This window comes from Parus major, chromosome 15 (assembly GCF_001522545.3).
Source record: "Parus major isolate Abel chromosome 15, Parus_major1.1, whole genome shotgun sequence".
In the NCBI taxonomy this organism is placed as follows: domain Eukaryota; kingdom Metazoa; phylum Chordata; class Aves; order Passeriformes; family Paridae; genus Parus; species Parus major.
In genome coordinates, this window is record NC_031784.1 from 9,899,307 (window position 1) to 9,913,562 (window position 14,256).

Sequence of the window (14,256 nt, forward strand, 5' to 3'; positions counted from 1 at the left end):
GGGAGCGATGCGAGGGCTCTGCAGGCACCCAGCTCCTCGCTGTCCCACCCAGGATGGTGCTGGTGGCAGGATCCTTCCTCCCCAGCTGCCTTGGGGCTGGGCTTTGCACAGTTAACAGCAAACAAGAAGCCCCGTTCGAGCGTTTCCGCCTCCATCTACCTGGAACGAACCGCAATTAATCCACCGGCTGCGCCGCCAAGGCAATGTTGTAATTGGATTAATTAGAGCGGAGCTGGCGGCCGCACTGGGGGGGTTTGGCCCTGGCTGCAGCCTCCTCCAGTGGTGGGATCCGTGGGATCTGTGGGATCCATGGGATCTATGGGGTCCGTGCCTGCTGGGGGATGCCGAGGCAGCGCTGATGGAGCTGGCTGATGGCTCAGCGAAATGACCCTGCCCGCTAATTGGGGTTGATGGGGCGCGGTCTGGCTAACGGGGCTTGTAAGAGGCAGCAGGGGCAGAGGGGGCTGTGGGTGGGCTCTGCTGTCGGCCCAGGGGACCCCGAGGAGGAGCCGGGCGGGTGTTAAGGTAGGGGGGGCACGGAGTCACCTTGCCCATCACCCCTGGCTCTCTGAGGGGCCCTGGGTGGTGCTGACTCTGCCCCAGGTTTTGGGGAGAGGGAGATGGAAGAGAAATGCCAGTCCTGCAGCAAGGCTGAGTAGGACAATCCTGGCCATGCCAGGACGTTCCAGACAACCCATTCCCATTCCATTCCTGCTGCTCCTGTGCCAAGCCCGGTGCCCGTCTGCCTGGGGGAGAGGTGGGGGACAGATCTGCAGGGATGTGGTGCCCCTAGGCACCAGGAGCATCCCTAAAGGCTGTGGGAGGATGCCAGCCCTGCTGTCCCTGAGCTGAATTGGGTCTAACCTGGCTCAGTTGGAAACCAGTGGCCACGGGGGATTTAAAGCAATTGCCTAAATCAACTGGAAAAACCCTTGGGAGAGCTGAAGCTCCCTGTGCCAGGGGCTGCAGGAGCACTGAGCTGGCTGCTGGTGCTTTTGAAACCCTTGGAGCAATCCTCACTGGAACAGGGTTATCTTCAGCTCACCAGAGCAGTAAAAGCCACCCCCAAACTGCTGAGAACAGGCTCTGCACCCTAAACCTTGCAGGCCCCAGGATCCCTGCTGAGGGGAGCCAGGACCCAGCAGTGCAGCACCAAGCCAGCTCAGGATGCCAAGGAGGTGATGACAGCAGGCACGACACAGCCTCTAGGTATTCTATTCCTCCCTTTCCCCAAAAGGAAGAACAAAATCCCACCAGCTCCTTCATTCTCCAGAAAAAATTAGTTTTGTTTTTTCTGAGATGAATCAGCCTCCCCAGGAGGCAGCTGGGGTGAGGTGTAGGATGCAGCCCCAGCGTTCTCCAGGTAATTGGGGGCTGAGGAGATGTCCCAGGAAGGACATCAGGGCTGCTGCAAGGGGAATGGGGGTCTCTGGCCAAGCAGGAAGGGTTTGCCACAGCCCTGGGCTCATCCAAGCTCCCAACAACGGGGCAGAGAACCCTCCCAAGAGCCAGGCACACCCAGATACCCCAAACAGCTCTGGGGCCCAGGGGAGGTGTGGGGTCCTTGCCCCACTCTGGCTGGAAGATCCTCAGGGATCTGCTGTGACCTTTGGGCAAGCTCCAGGATCTGTTAGTTCCTGACCCAGCTCGCAAACCAGCCCGAACCGTGACAGCAAGGTCAGCGAGATTTGGGGCCCCTGGACACGTCCCTTGTCACATCAGTTCCTGCAGCACACTTGGCTGTAATTTAGCCTGGTTTAATTGTGCTTAAATTAGCCCCAAATGGAACAGCACTGCAGCTGCGCTCAAAAATATATAAAATTACAGCACACTAAAACATTTTCACGTTTCATTAGTGCATCTTAATGGGAAGTGTCTGCTCCCCAAACTCTCTGTTTACTCTCCAGAGCAGTAAAAGTTTACACATTATCACTTGTGCTGCCCATTAGCACTGCAAAATGCTCTGTGTGCTTTGCAGGGGCAGCGCCGCTCCCCGCACCGCTGGGAAAACGAAAATTCAGGGGAGTGGGTGCTCTGCTGGGGCCCCTGTGCATGGGTGGGAGCGAGCTGGGCGAGGAGAGCCCTGGATCCCAGGTGGGAGCGATCCCACACGGCAGGAGAAGCACCAGAGCCCTTTCCCAGGATGGTGCTGCCTGTCCCCCCGGCTCCAGCTTTCTCCCAGGCAGGGTAATGCCTCCAATCCAAATCAGGAAGCTTTTTCAGTGGAAGCAGCATTTTAGCAGAAGCCTATTTAACGCTTAGGCTGACGCCCTCGAGTGCTTTATTTTAAAGCATTTTTGTTCTTCTCCATTATCAGTAATAGTCTATAAAAGCTGAAATGCAGCACTTTGCTCCTTCCTGCTCCATCCCCCTGTGGTGTGGGCAGTCCTGCATGGCAGGGCCTGAGGAGGCTCCTCTGTCCACCTCTCCCACTGCCCCAGCACAATAATCCAGAGGGGGGAAAAATCCAGGGGGAAAAAGCTCATCAAGAGGTGATTGCTTGGGATCAAACTTGTCCCATCAGCGTTCCCAGGCAGATTTGATTAAATTCCTTTGGTCTTGGGCAGCGTTTTCCTGGGGGCTCACACAGTGAAATGAGTTTTAAGGTCTGAACCCAAAGTGAAAGGGTGGGGATTGTCCCTTGTCCCTGTCCCACCTTACCCAGATCTCTGTTTCCCTGGGGAGATGCCTTCTGTGCAAGGGGTGCCCAAGGAAGGGTGAACTCGAGAATTGGGGAATCCAGACCCAATCCTGCCCCTGACCTGGCTCATGGGATCAGTGCAGGGAGGCGCTGGAGGAAGGGAAGCAGGAGCTGGGCTGTCACTGGGAACTGGGGAGAGCAGGGAATAGAAACATCTCAGGGCCGGCTTGGAGGAGGATGCACACCCTGAGTCTGACCCCTTCCGCCTTCCCCAAGCTGGAGGCAAAAGCCCGATACCTTTCCCTTCTGCAGCCCAAACCTGTGCTGAGCATCCCCAAAATCCCTCCTCCAGCCAGACCCGAGCTGCCAGTGATCACTGCAGCAGGCAGCGGGGCTGTGGGTGTGATTGGAGGCTGCTAATTGCCAGCGGGGAGGGCAGTGAGAGGAGAGCAGCCCTGCTCCCCCCAGCTCCGGGCCGCATCCTGGGGGCCCCGGGACCTTCTGCCTGTGCCCATCGCAGCCCAGCGAGGAGCTTTGCTCCCGCTCTGGAAATCCGGGCCGTGTCTCTTCTGCTCGGCCACACGTGGCTGCGGGGCTGTGTCCCCTCTGTCCCCCTCTGTCCCCTTCTGCCAGCTGTGGCTGACCTTTCTGCGGTGGCACTCGGAGAGCAGCGGCGGCTGCTCAGCTTTGCCTCGTGGTGCCCCGGGGCCGGCTCGCCTCCACGGCCACTGCCACTCACAGGGAAAAAAATCATATTTTCAGCTCCAACCCTCCATCCCCCTTTCCAGTCTGGAGCGTTTTTAGAGCCAAAGGGAAGGAAAGGACGTGGCCTGGCTTCCCTGCCTCCCTCTGCTCCCGTTCTTTCATTCCGCTCTTCCCGGCGGCTGCGAATGGCTTTGCCTGGGAACGCTCACAGTGCCCATCCCTGCGCCTTTTTTTTCTTCTACTGCCTAAACATCGGGCCAGGCGGCTTCTGTGGGTGAGCAGAGGGAAAAAGGCTTTTGTTGGAGCAGACGCGTGGGCAGGTGAGCTGCAGAGCCCCCTCCTGCCCACAGAGAAGTCGGATTCCACCGTGGCCAGCACAGAAAGCCAGGGTGGGACACTCCTGGTCCTGGTCCTGGGGACACAGGGGCTTGGCAGATCCACCTGGAGATGATGGAGCAGCATCCTGAGATCCAGGGGCTGGCTGGGGGTGTCCCACCCTGCGCTGGTGCCGCTCCCATCCTGGTTTTACACACTCAACCCCCCCAGGTTTCCCTCTTCCCTGCACAGGCACAGCGGAGCTGGCACTGATGGAGGGGACATGGCATCCTCATCCTTTATCGACCCAAACAAGGGGAGCACAGGCCCTCCCCCCAGTATCAGCCCCAGAAGCCCCCTCACACCAGGCCCAGCATCCTGAAGCCCCCGAGCTGGGCACTGATGGATGATCCTTGTGGATGGTGGGTGCTCCCCAGTGTCCTCTTGGTGCTCTCCAAGGGAGGCTGCAGCTCCACCTCCCACTGCCCTTACTGACTGCCTGCAGAAACGTGGGCAGGGTGATGGAGGGAGGGGACAGGCTGGTTACTGCCACCATCCTGTGCCCAAGGGGCCAGCACAGCCTTGCAGCTGCCCCAGGGCCGTGGGTTTCTTGTGGGTGGAGAAAGGAAGGAAAAAAACAACAAAACAAAAACCAAACCAACACAAAAAAGGACTCCTTTGGTGAGTGCCAGGATGCACCTGGATATGGAGACAGGAAGAGCAGGACACTTAGGTGCTGAGCTCTGCCCAGGGCTGAGGGGTCAGCCAGGAGCCTTGCAGGGAAAAAAATGCCCTAAGACAGGTATTTGCCCCTAGAAAGGTGGTGAATTCCCTCTTGCCACAGTTTGATTCTGCAAAATGCAGAATTTTTACCAGGCTAAAGATGCTCCAGCAGCAGCAGCGTCCCACCACCATGTGAGGGTTTTTCGCAGCTTGGCACACAGTTCACATCGTCCTGTGGCTGTTGCTGCTTCTTCACCCTGCAGGACACTCCCCACTCACTCCTTTCTTGGGAAATCCAGTTTGGATCCAGCCCCATGGAGCATCCTCTGGACAGGTCCACAGCCCAACCAGTTCAGCATCCATCCACATCTCCCACAGCTTCCAAAGCAGAGCATCACCTCTCCTCCTGCTCCTCCTCCTCCTTTTTGTCCTCTTTTTCCTCCTCCTCATCCTTTTTTTCCTCCTCCTGGCTGTCCAAAGCAGGCAGTGTCTTGCAGGACCCCCCTGCTGCCAGGCAGGGCTGAGGGAATAATTGGTCGGTGCTTCTGGAGTGCCAGGAGCAGAGGGCACTCACAGCCTTTGTTTATTGACTCTTGATGATAATGAATACTTCCAGTGTTAATTACTGACTTTCTGCCCTTGCAGTAAACCTGGTTGGCTGGGGAATGGGTGAATGGTACCACACCAAAGGCACGTGGAGGTGGGAATGGGGTGGATTGAGCAAAACCAGGCTCTGGCTCTTCCCACTGGGTACAATTCAAATAAGAAAAAGCAAAAATAAAATAAACAACACTCAACACTTATAGAAAAATATTTGTGCAGCTCCAGAGCTCCAGGACAAGCCCAGCTTTCTTCTCTCTACTAGGGGGAACAGATTAAAACTTAATCCTAGCTAAACACATTTTCTCCTTTCCCTCCCTCGGGGTACCTCCTGCACACACACAGTTTCCTCCTGCTGATCCCTGCTTCCCTTGGCTCTGGGCTTGTCCTCCTCAACAGCAGCCCAACACCCACAGAGGGTGTTCACCAGAGCAGGGACCCCTCTCTTTTCTCCAGACCCTCAAAATCAAAGCCTGTGTGTGGGAGGGGATGAGGGCACGGTGCCCTTTAAGTGTGGAAGAGGGAAAAGCAGGAGAAGGCACAGCTGGAGTTCCTCTGTCCCTGAGCCAGGTGGGTCCCTCTCACATTTCCCAGGGGGTTTGGATGCTGGAGGGAGGTTTTGGAGGTCAGGAGGGTTCTGGATGTTTGATTGTGGGGTTGTAGGGCTGCAGAGCCAGGTGTGACAAGCAGGGCTGGGGGCCAGCAGCCTCAGGGAGAGCCCAGTCTGCAGCTCCCCATGCACAGGGGGGAAGCCCTTTCTGTCATTCAAAAAACCCCAAATAATGCAAGAAGGGCTCTTTAAGGAAGACAGATTTTTATATTTTATCTTTATTTTATGCTATTATATTTTCATTTATTAATATCTTCTGATTAAGAAGAAAAATGCAATTATCCTTTAAATCCCAGTTTCCCTGTTCCCATCCCAGGACTCCCTCGCTGTGCTACAGTTTATTGCAAACATTTGAACCTGGCAGAGCCCCACGTTACTGCTGGAGCTGTAAATAACCCGGGCTGGCATTTATGGCACTCCCAGGGGTGAGTGACTGTGGGCTCTGTGCTGCTGGCAAACATTGGTCCCACAGGGCACCCAGGGATGCCATGGCCTTGTCCATGGGACCAACCCCACAGCTCCCACAAGGACCCCAGCCCCAGTTCAGACAAGTGTTGGCAATGCCACACGGGGTAATAGACACACCAGAAGCACACAGCATCCTTTCTGCTTATGATCTAGTGCTTTTTCTGGGTATCTTGTAATGATTTCTCAGGCTGTTTATTTATGAGACAATTTATTACTGCGCAGTTATTCTATAGCAGGGAAGTCTATTCCTGGGAGCCTCAGTTAACCGAGCCAATTGCTTAATTGGCTCACTGATGTCTCCACAAGGTACGCCAGGAGAGAGGGCTCTTGTAATGATCGCAGCCTTCCTCCTGCCCACACACCACCCGTGCTGCTAATTTAATAGTGCAAACATTTATTATTCCTTTTATTTGGGACTTAGGGCGATTAGAGTCACTCCGGGAACGCTGGTGGAAGGGGGTGAAATGCCCTGGAGTGCCACTGGTTGCAGCTGGGGGTGGTTGGGCTCATCCTGCAAAGCCCAGGGGATGGTGATGCCTTGCAGGGTGTGTGGTTAATGAGGCACCAGCCGAGGGTTGGGGCTGACAGTGCCCGTGGGGCTCCTGCCTGACCCTCACCCCACGTTTGGGGCACTCACCAACAAATCAGAGTGAGATTGGTGTGTGTGTGTGTGTATGTTTAGAGCTGCTCGCTATTTACCGAGTTTAATGCGCTCTGAAGGGGGAACAGGTTCCTAATGAACAGCCTGTGTTCTGTGGAAATGACTGGAAGGGCCAGAGCTTGGATTTGCTTGGGTGGGGAGTCCCTGTCCAGCTGCAGGAGAAGAGCTCTGGGCCAGCGGTGACTGTCCTGGGGCTGCTGTGTGTGCCCTCCCGGCCGCGCTTTCACAGCGCGGCACCTCTACACCTCTCAAGCCCTTTCTCCTGCTCCTCCTGCCCTTTCCTGGCTGTGACTGTCCATGGAGGATCCTCGCTCTGACATCTGCTGCCCGCGGCATGTGCAGCGTGCCCTGGGCTAGAGCAGAGCCGCAGCTCCGAGCCGGCCTTTCCCAGGCATCGCCCTTGGGCGGTTTCCCGGGGGGAGCAGCCTCCCAGCGAGCATCTCTGCGCTGTGCATGGACGCTGTCCTTCCCTGTCGGCTTTTTCGGCGTTGTCTGGCAGAGCTGACGGTGTTTCTATAAGCCCTGCTGGATCCGTGCCCGCTCTCCCTGCCGCCTCTCCTCCAGCATCCATCTCCAGCCGCCCGCGGCACAAAGCCCGGCCCGCGGGTGCCACCCGTGCTGCGGCTCCGGGAGCGGGGACAGCGCTCCTGACCCCGGCTAGCAGCGGCACCGAGGGGGCAGGGAAGGAGGAGTCGGCAAACAACGCCGCCAGAACGAGCCTTCTGCTAATGTTGTATTTGTCGCAAAGAAGCGATTAAGTTTCCCCATGATTTTCCTTCTTCTCCGGCTCCCACCGCCTATTGTTCCTGGCTCCATTATCCCCCCGCCGCTTACATAAACGTATCATGCGGTTTTCTGAGGCACAATAGAGACAGTCTCATTCATCCAAGGTCACCAGCTTTTACTTGCGCTTCAAAGCGTGTGGTAGAAGAAGCGTTTTCTCCTAAAGACGTTTTTATTGTACTCAGCGCAGAGGCTGAGGGAAATCGCAGCGCTGCGCTTGCACCGCCCCAGCTCTTCTTCCCTACCCACGCGTCCGGTCCTGGCGGGTCAAATCCTGCCCTGCAAGGTGAGGAATTGTTTTCCGTGCTGGCTGGGACCCCGCTGTGGGATTCCCAGCCTGCCACTGCACCGGAGCCAAGGAACTGCATGCTCCATCCTTGCCCCTTCCCAGTTAAATGGGAAGGGAGGCGAAGAGGGGGGAGAAAACAGGGTTGTATTTCAAATTCTCTGTCCCATATGGCTCTCGGTGTGGACGAGTTACAGAGCGGTCTCTATGGCCTCCTGCTGCTTTCTCCCTCAGCTGTGGCTGCAGGTTCTCTTCGCTGGTGTCTGGTTGGGACCGGGCAAACACGAAGGCTACTGGCAGCCCCTGTGGGGGGACAGGGACTCGCCGTGCCCTGGAGGCTTTGTGCCCCCGAGCCAGCAGCGAGCTGGAAGTGGCCTCTGGGCTGGGGAAGGAAGCGATGGGGATGGCGCACGGACGGTCCCGGGGCTGCGAGGGGGTGGAAGCCCCGCAGGAGCCACCGGGCGGTGGGGAGCGGACATGGCCCGAGCGGGGTCGCGGTTCCCCCGGAGCTGGGCTGGGCTCCGCCGCTCCGGGCGCAGCTGCGGCGGGGGCGGTGCCGGGGAGGGGACGGCGGCGGGCCCGGCCCCTCTGCCCGCCCCGCCGGCACAAAACGGGAGGCGGGGGCGGCCGGGGCCGCACTCCCCGCAGCGGGCCGGGCTGCGGGCCGGGCCGAGCGGCGCGGGGGATGTAGCGCTCAGCACCGCGGACAGCGGCGGGGCCGGCCCGGGGCTTCCCGTGGGGCCGGGGGCCATGGCCGGCGTGCAGCAGGGCGAGAAGCAGCTCTTCGAGAAGTTCTGGAGAGGCACCTTCAAAGCCGTGGCCACGCCGCGACCCGAGAGCATCATCGTGGCCAGCATCACCGCCCGCAAGCCGCTGCCCAGGTAAGGGCTACCGGCACACGGGAGGGGGGCTCTGGGAGGCCCCGCGTCCTTCTCCACCTCTAGTCCCCTTCCCACCTTAAAGAGAGTCCTGAGAGTGTCCCTCCGCCGCCAGCAGCTCGTGGCTGGAGCACCCCGGGCTCCCTCTCCATGCCTGAGGCTGGGGGATGCCGGCTGGCTGAGCCCCCTCTCAGGGCAGATGCTGTGCTCCAGAGCAGAGCAGGTTTGGGAAACTTTGCCTCGGTGGTGCTTGGAGCCTGGGAGCTGGCTGAGCCCCACGGGGAGCAGGGTGAGGGTCTGCAGAGCTCTAGCTGGGTTCCGGAGAGGGGGCAGTGGTGGGGGGCATCAGCTGGGAAGTGTGACCAGCTCCATCCCCGCTGTGCAGAGCTCTGGGGTGTGTGTCCCGCCAGTGGCCTTGTCCCGTGTCAGCCCTTCACCTGGGACCTTTGGGAAGGGGAAGCCTGGGGAGGGAAGCAGCCCCCTAGGGCTGGACCCTGCCTTGTCACCGAGGAGAGGCTGGTGCCCCCCAGGGACACAGAGCCAGGTCACTGCCATGGACCGGGACAGCTCTGGGCATGGTGGCCCCCACGACCCACAGCCAAGCAGCCTTGGCTTTGCTCACCCAGTACCTGTCCTGTCCTCTTGCTCCAGGAAAATCGCTGTCCCCATGTTTTGTCAGAGGCTGAGCAACAGAGAAACCTATGAAAAGAGGTGAGGAGGCTGCAGGAACCCCTTGAGCCTCTCTGCCAGGCTGTCTCTCAGGCAAAGATCCGTGTGGCTTCCTCACAGCCGCACACACTAATTTAGACCAGCTTCATTTTGCTGACGGTCTCAGTATTTGTTAATAATATCCTGTTTGTGCTGCTTTTGTAAAGAAAGGACGCTCTTGCTGCTTCTCCTCTCTCTTTGCTCTGGTTTTCCTCTGCCGGCTTCTGCCCAGCTGGTGTGGGGAACCTGCCAAAGTTCTGTGGAGGTGCTGCTGGAAGGGGACGGAGAGGGCAGAGAGAGGGGCTCACTCTGCAGGAGCCTGGATTTCGGGGGCTCAGCCTGTACCAGGGAGGGGAGAATGAGCCATTTCGGATGCTTCCCGTGCCAGTGGAGGCTGTGAGCCACAGCAGCAGTGGGGATGGGGGTCCCTTCTGCCCCCGCAGCTGCTGAGCATGAATTTTTCTAATCTCTCAGATTTCCATTAATCTGGGTAGGAAAATGGGAAGGGCATGGCTTCGGCCTCCAATGGAGAAGAGCAACTCTGTTTCCACAGGCAGCGTTTATAGGGCTTTGTGGTGGAGAAGAGCCACCGTGTTTTTCTCCATCCCTGCATCGGGTACGGTCGGCACCTGAAGGGCTGAGGGCTGCCTTACACACACGCTCCTGCCTGAAGGTGCCTGACTGAGCCGTGCTGCTTAAGTATCTTGCAGTTGGAGGTGTAATAAGACAACAAATCCGGGTTTTGGGGAAGCACAGCCAGCCTGGGTGCCAGGAATGATGCCTGGCTCTATCTAGCCTGCAGTTTGGATTGCGCAGACATCCTGGTGGGGCTGAGCACCGCAGCTCGGGTTGTTTGCAGATCCATTAAAAAGTTCCCAAATGCGTGCACCTCTCCGCGCTGTTGGTAGTGACAGCGACAGCTCTGGTGGGAGTGAAACAACCCAGGAGCTCCCGGCACACAGCGAAACGGCCCCGCCAGCTCGGCTTTGCTGCGGTTTGCACCTCGGCACAGCAGATCCAGGTGCCCACGCCGGGCTGTGCTCCGGCCGTGCCGCTGCCGGGTCAGCGGAGCCTGGCTCCTTCTGTCCCTGCGGTGTGACCCCCGGCCGGGCTCGGGGATGTTCCCTGCGGTGTGACCGGCTGCACAGAGCGGATCCAGCCCGGCGAGCATCACCCCGGGGTCGGCGGGGCTCACCCTGTCCCAGGCACGGACGGGCTCTGCCGCTCCAGGGGCCGCCACCAAAGGCTGCGGGGACAGAGGTGCTGCGGTTTCCAGCTCTTCGCATCGGTGCTGCCGGCTCGGCTCGCATCCCGCAGGGCTCTGCCAGGAGCCCGAGGCTGCCGTCTGGGCAGGATCACACCTCGGAGATACCAGATTTCACAGCCTCAGGGGCTTTGCAGCGGGTCCCCACTGGGCTGCACAGGGATGTCCCCAAGCTGGCACTTGGCTCGTAGTCCAGCAATAGCCAGAGCCAGGCTCCCGCTCCCCATCCGTGGAGAGAACAGAACCAAGGCTCGCAGCAGCTCCTCTCGTACTGGTTTCCTTGCCTGGCTCCGCTCTGGGTTTGTGTTTCCGGAAGGTTTCGCTGCTCCACTGTTTGGATCAGCCTCTCTTCCCGACGATACCCCCGGCTAATTTAAGAGCAAATGACTGTGGTGCCAGAGAGGAGATGGGGAGACCAGTTAGCCAAATGAAATATTAAGATGACCATCTGGATTCTGTTTTCTCCCACACTTGACAGCTGGTCCCCTGCAAACACCCTGCCCTGGATCCGGCCCCATGCTTCCCACAGCAGTGGAGATGCTGCCATGGTTTCTAGGCCAGTGCTGCCCACCTCCCCATCAATTTTCCTGGCTGAGCCTGTGCCCTTGTGGAGAGTCAAGGGGCTCAGCTGTGGCATGGGGGGTCCTGCCAGGGACCCCTTCCAGTGTCTGTAGCCCAAAGCCATCTCTTCAGGGTGGCTTGAGAATGGCTCAGGGCTCAGTCCTGCATCTTTGTGATGGGGTTCCCTGGACAGAAAGTGATCTGTTTTCCCCTTGCCCCATCCCTCACTACTACCTTCCTGCTGCTTCTGCAGGTAAAGCCTCTTCCAGCTAAATTCTCATCAAGCTGTCTTGGAGGTTTGGAGGGTTAAAGCTTCGCTAAACCCACGGTTCATCTGGAACAAAAGACTACATTAATACCTTCCCTCCTGCTCCTGCTGGGGCTGGGGGGGCATGAAATCCAGCCCCCCGGACAGCTTTGTGCCCAGAGCAGAGCTCTGCCAAAGTAAATGGATTATTGACCAGTTTGCACTGTGAAAGGCAAAACCGAGGTGATGGGGAAAGGGGCTTTTCCAATTAACCTTTTCCCACACAGGGCCTGGCAGGGCTTTGCTGTGCAGCTGAGGGTGAGGGACTGGGTGGTGAGGGGAGGCTGGGAAAGGCTGGGGCTGACCCAGAGCTTGCCTTTGCAGGGGAATTGTTCCAGCATACGTAAAATCCCAGTGTGGGATTTGCGGGGGTTTTGCACCCAGTGTGCTGGGGAGGGATGGGGTCAGGGACAGGGAGCGCCTACCCTGCCCTGAGCCCCTCTGCCAATCCAGGGTGCCCTCAGGCTCTCTCACTGGACCATGAGGATGGGGTTTTGGCTCTGGTGAACTGAAACTGCTTTTAAAATCAGCTGAACTAAGGAGCCACCAGCCTCTGCCTAGCTTTTGGGGATGGGTATGAGCACCATGCTTTGGCCCCCAGCCCCAGAGCAGGATCTGCTCTCCTCCCTCTGGGCTGGGCTTTTGTCTGCATCTCTTCCCTGGCCGTGACCTTGGCCACAGCGCAGGGCTGGGAGCCCCATCCCACTCGGAACCCTGATTCCTCCCAGCAGAAGAATTTTGTCAGCACCAGTGCTGGGACCTGTGGATATCCCGGCAGGAGATGCTCTAGGATATCATTGGGAACTGGAGCTGGTGGGAGTCTGGGGCCTTGCAGGATGATTCTGGAGGTGGTTTAGTTCTCTGCTGCCGCACTGCTGTTGGCACGAGCCGCTCTGTCCCCAGAAACTCGGCCAGAATCCACTTTTGGGCTGTGGCCTGTGGGTGCTGGTGTCAGCTCCTGGGGCAGCCGGTGATGCCGAGTGAGCGCTGGGGGAAAGGAGGCTCCTGCATCCCTCCCTGCCAGATGGTCTAAGTGGGTCACATCAGGGCAGCGCTGGGGATTTGTGCTTTAACCCTTAATCCCCCGGGATGCACCGTGTGCGGAGGGGGAGGGATGTGCTGCTGAAGTGGGATTAAGCCATAGTTTGCCTTTGCGGTGATCTTGGAGAGGAGTCTGGGTGCTGCTGCAGACGTGCTGGGACAAGGGTGACGCGTCCTCCCCGCTGCACTGGGACAAGGCAGGAGCAGCCACGGCGCTGCCTTTGGAGTCTCGGAGAGCAGAAAGCAGCTGCGGTTCTCCCGTGCCCTTTGCCGTGACTTTGTTCCATCCCAACCTCTGGCTTCCCCAGACACCCTTTGGTGGCCGCGAGTCCCCGGCGGGCTGGCAGCCCCTCGGCGGGGCGCTGGGGTGTGCTGCCGGGGAGGAAGCCCCGCTGGCAGCCCTGCAGTGCGGATAGCCCCCCACTCCCGGTAATCCTCCCCCTTGTTGGCCGGGCATCTGTTCCTCGGGAAGAGGCGGCGGGGAGCGCCAGCCGCCTGGCTGCCATCTGCTGCCTCCATCCCTGCGAGCCCAAGTGCTAATGAGCCCGTGGCCCCGGCCCAAGACGGGGGGAGAGGGGCTTGAAAAGAAAAGCGAGGAGGGAGAAGAAAAGCCCCTTCCTCGGAGGGGCTGTCAATAGCGAGGCTTTTGTCTGCCCCTGCCCTCCGGCTCCAGCTGGACGGCGCTGGGAGCAGAGAGAGCTAATTAGGCAGCTCGGGAACTGCCGGGAGGCTGGGGGCAGCTGAGTGAGGGGAAGAGCTGGGAATGCCCGCAGGACCTGCTCCCTGCTGCTCGCAGAGCCTTCATCATCCTCATCCTCCTCCTTTCCGCCGGCCCTGTCCATCTGCCTCTCCTCCGGACTGGTGCTGGGCACCGTGACCCTGCTGGGAAACGCTGGGATTTTGGGGATGGAGCATTTCTGACCTGTCAAAGTCCCCCTGAGAGCTTTGCTGAGCTGTGCCTGGGGCCCAAACCATGGGTGCAGCTCCCACGCTCTCCACCGAGAGCACGGGCACAGCCTGGCCTGGCTGCTGAGAGTGAAGGGTCACAGCAGCTGCTGAGGAAATGTGGGATGAGGGTCTCCCTAAATCCGGGATTTGCTGCTGCCCCAGTCCTGGCCAAGGGAGAGCTGTAGTGTCCACCTCTGCCAGGGGAAGCACTGTATCCCTTCTCTTCGGATGAGGGATGAAATCAGGTGGAAGGAAGAAAAAGGGAGGACAATTCCACTGGCTGGCTGGAGGATGGTTTTGTAGAAATATTTGATTTCACCCTTGAACAAACCCACTGAAAACACTGCCCTGGCTGCCAGGGCACCACGCCTGCAGATGCTGGGGGTGCTGGGTTTGTGAGGGGAGCACTGGTGGGCTCTGGCACCTCGGGGGGCTGTGCTGACCGTGGGATCCCCTCCCTGGCTCAGCAGCATCCCAGCACTTGTGTGAGGCTGTCTCATGGAGTGTGGAGAACCAGGCCAGGGCAAAATACAACAGTTTAGGGTCGTGCAGGGCTGGGGTTCATCCTTGCCTGGCTCAGGTAGCAGCAGCAGCTCCAGCCAGTCCCCATCCCTGCTTTTATCCCATCGCTGGAGAGGCAGGAGAGCAGGACACTTGAACCTCACACACGTGTTCACACCCCTCCCGCAAAGTCCTGCTAATGAATATTTAGGGCTGTGAGGCCCTAAATAATAAATAGCAGTGATGACCTTGATGA

The 14,256-nt window shown here is 58.8% G+C and overlaps 1 protein-coding gene across 6 annotated transcripts in view; it reads left to right on the forward strand.

The window, feature by feature from the left end:
- Nucleotides 1-8,494: 8,494 nt before the first annotated feature.
- SRRM4 (serine/arginine repetitive matrix 4) overlaps nucleotides 8,495-14,256 on the forward strand; it is a 46,167-nt gene continuing 40,405 nt past the window's right edge. For all 6 annotated transcript variants that reach the window (XM_033518172.1, XM_015644399.3, XM_033518174.1 and 3 more), the window contains exon 1: nucleotides 8,495-8,673. In XM_033518172.1, the coding sequence (XP_033374063.1) occupies nucleotides 8,543-8,673 (131 nt within the window). In that variant the 5' untranslated portion in view covers nucleotides 8,495-8,542. The remainder of the gene's footprint in view (nucleotides 8,674-14,256) is intronic.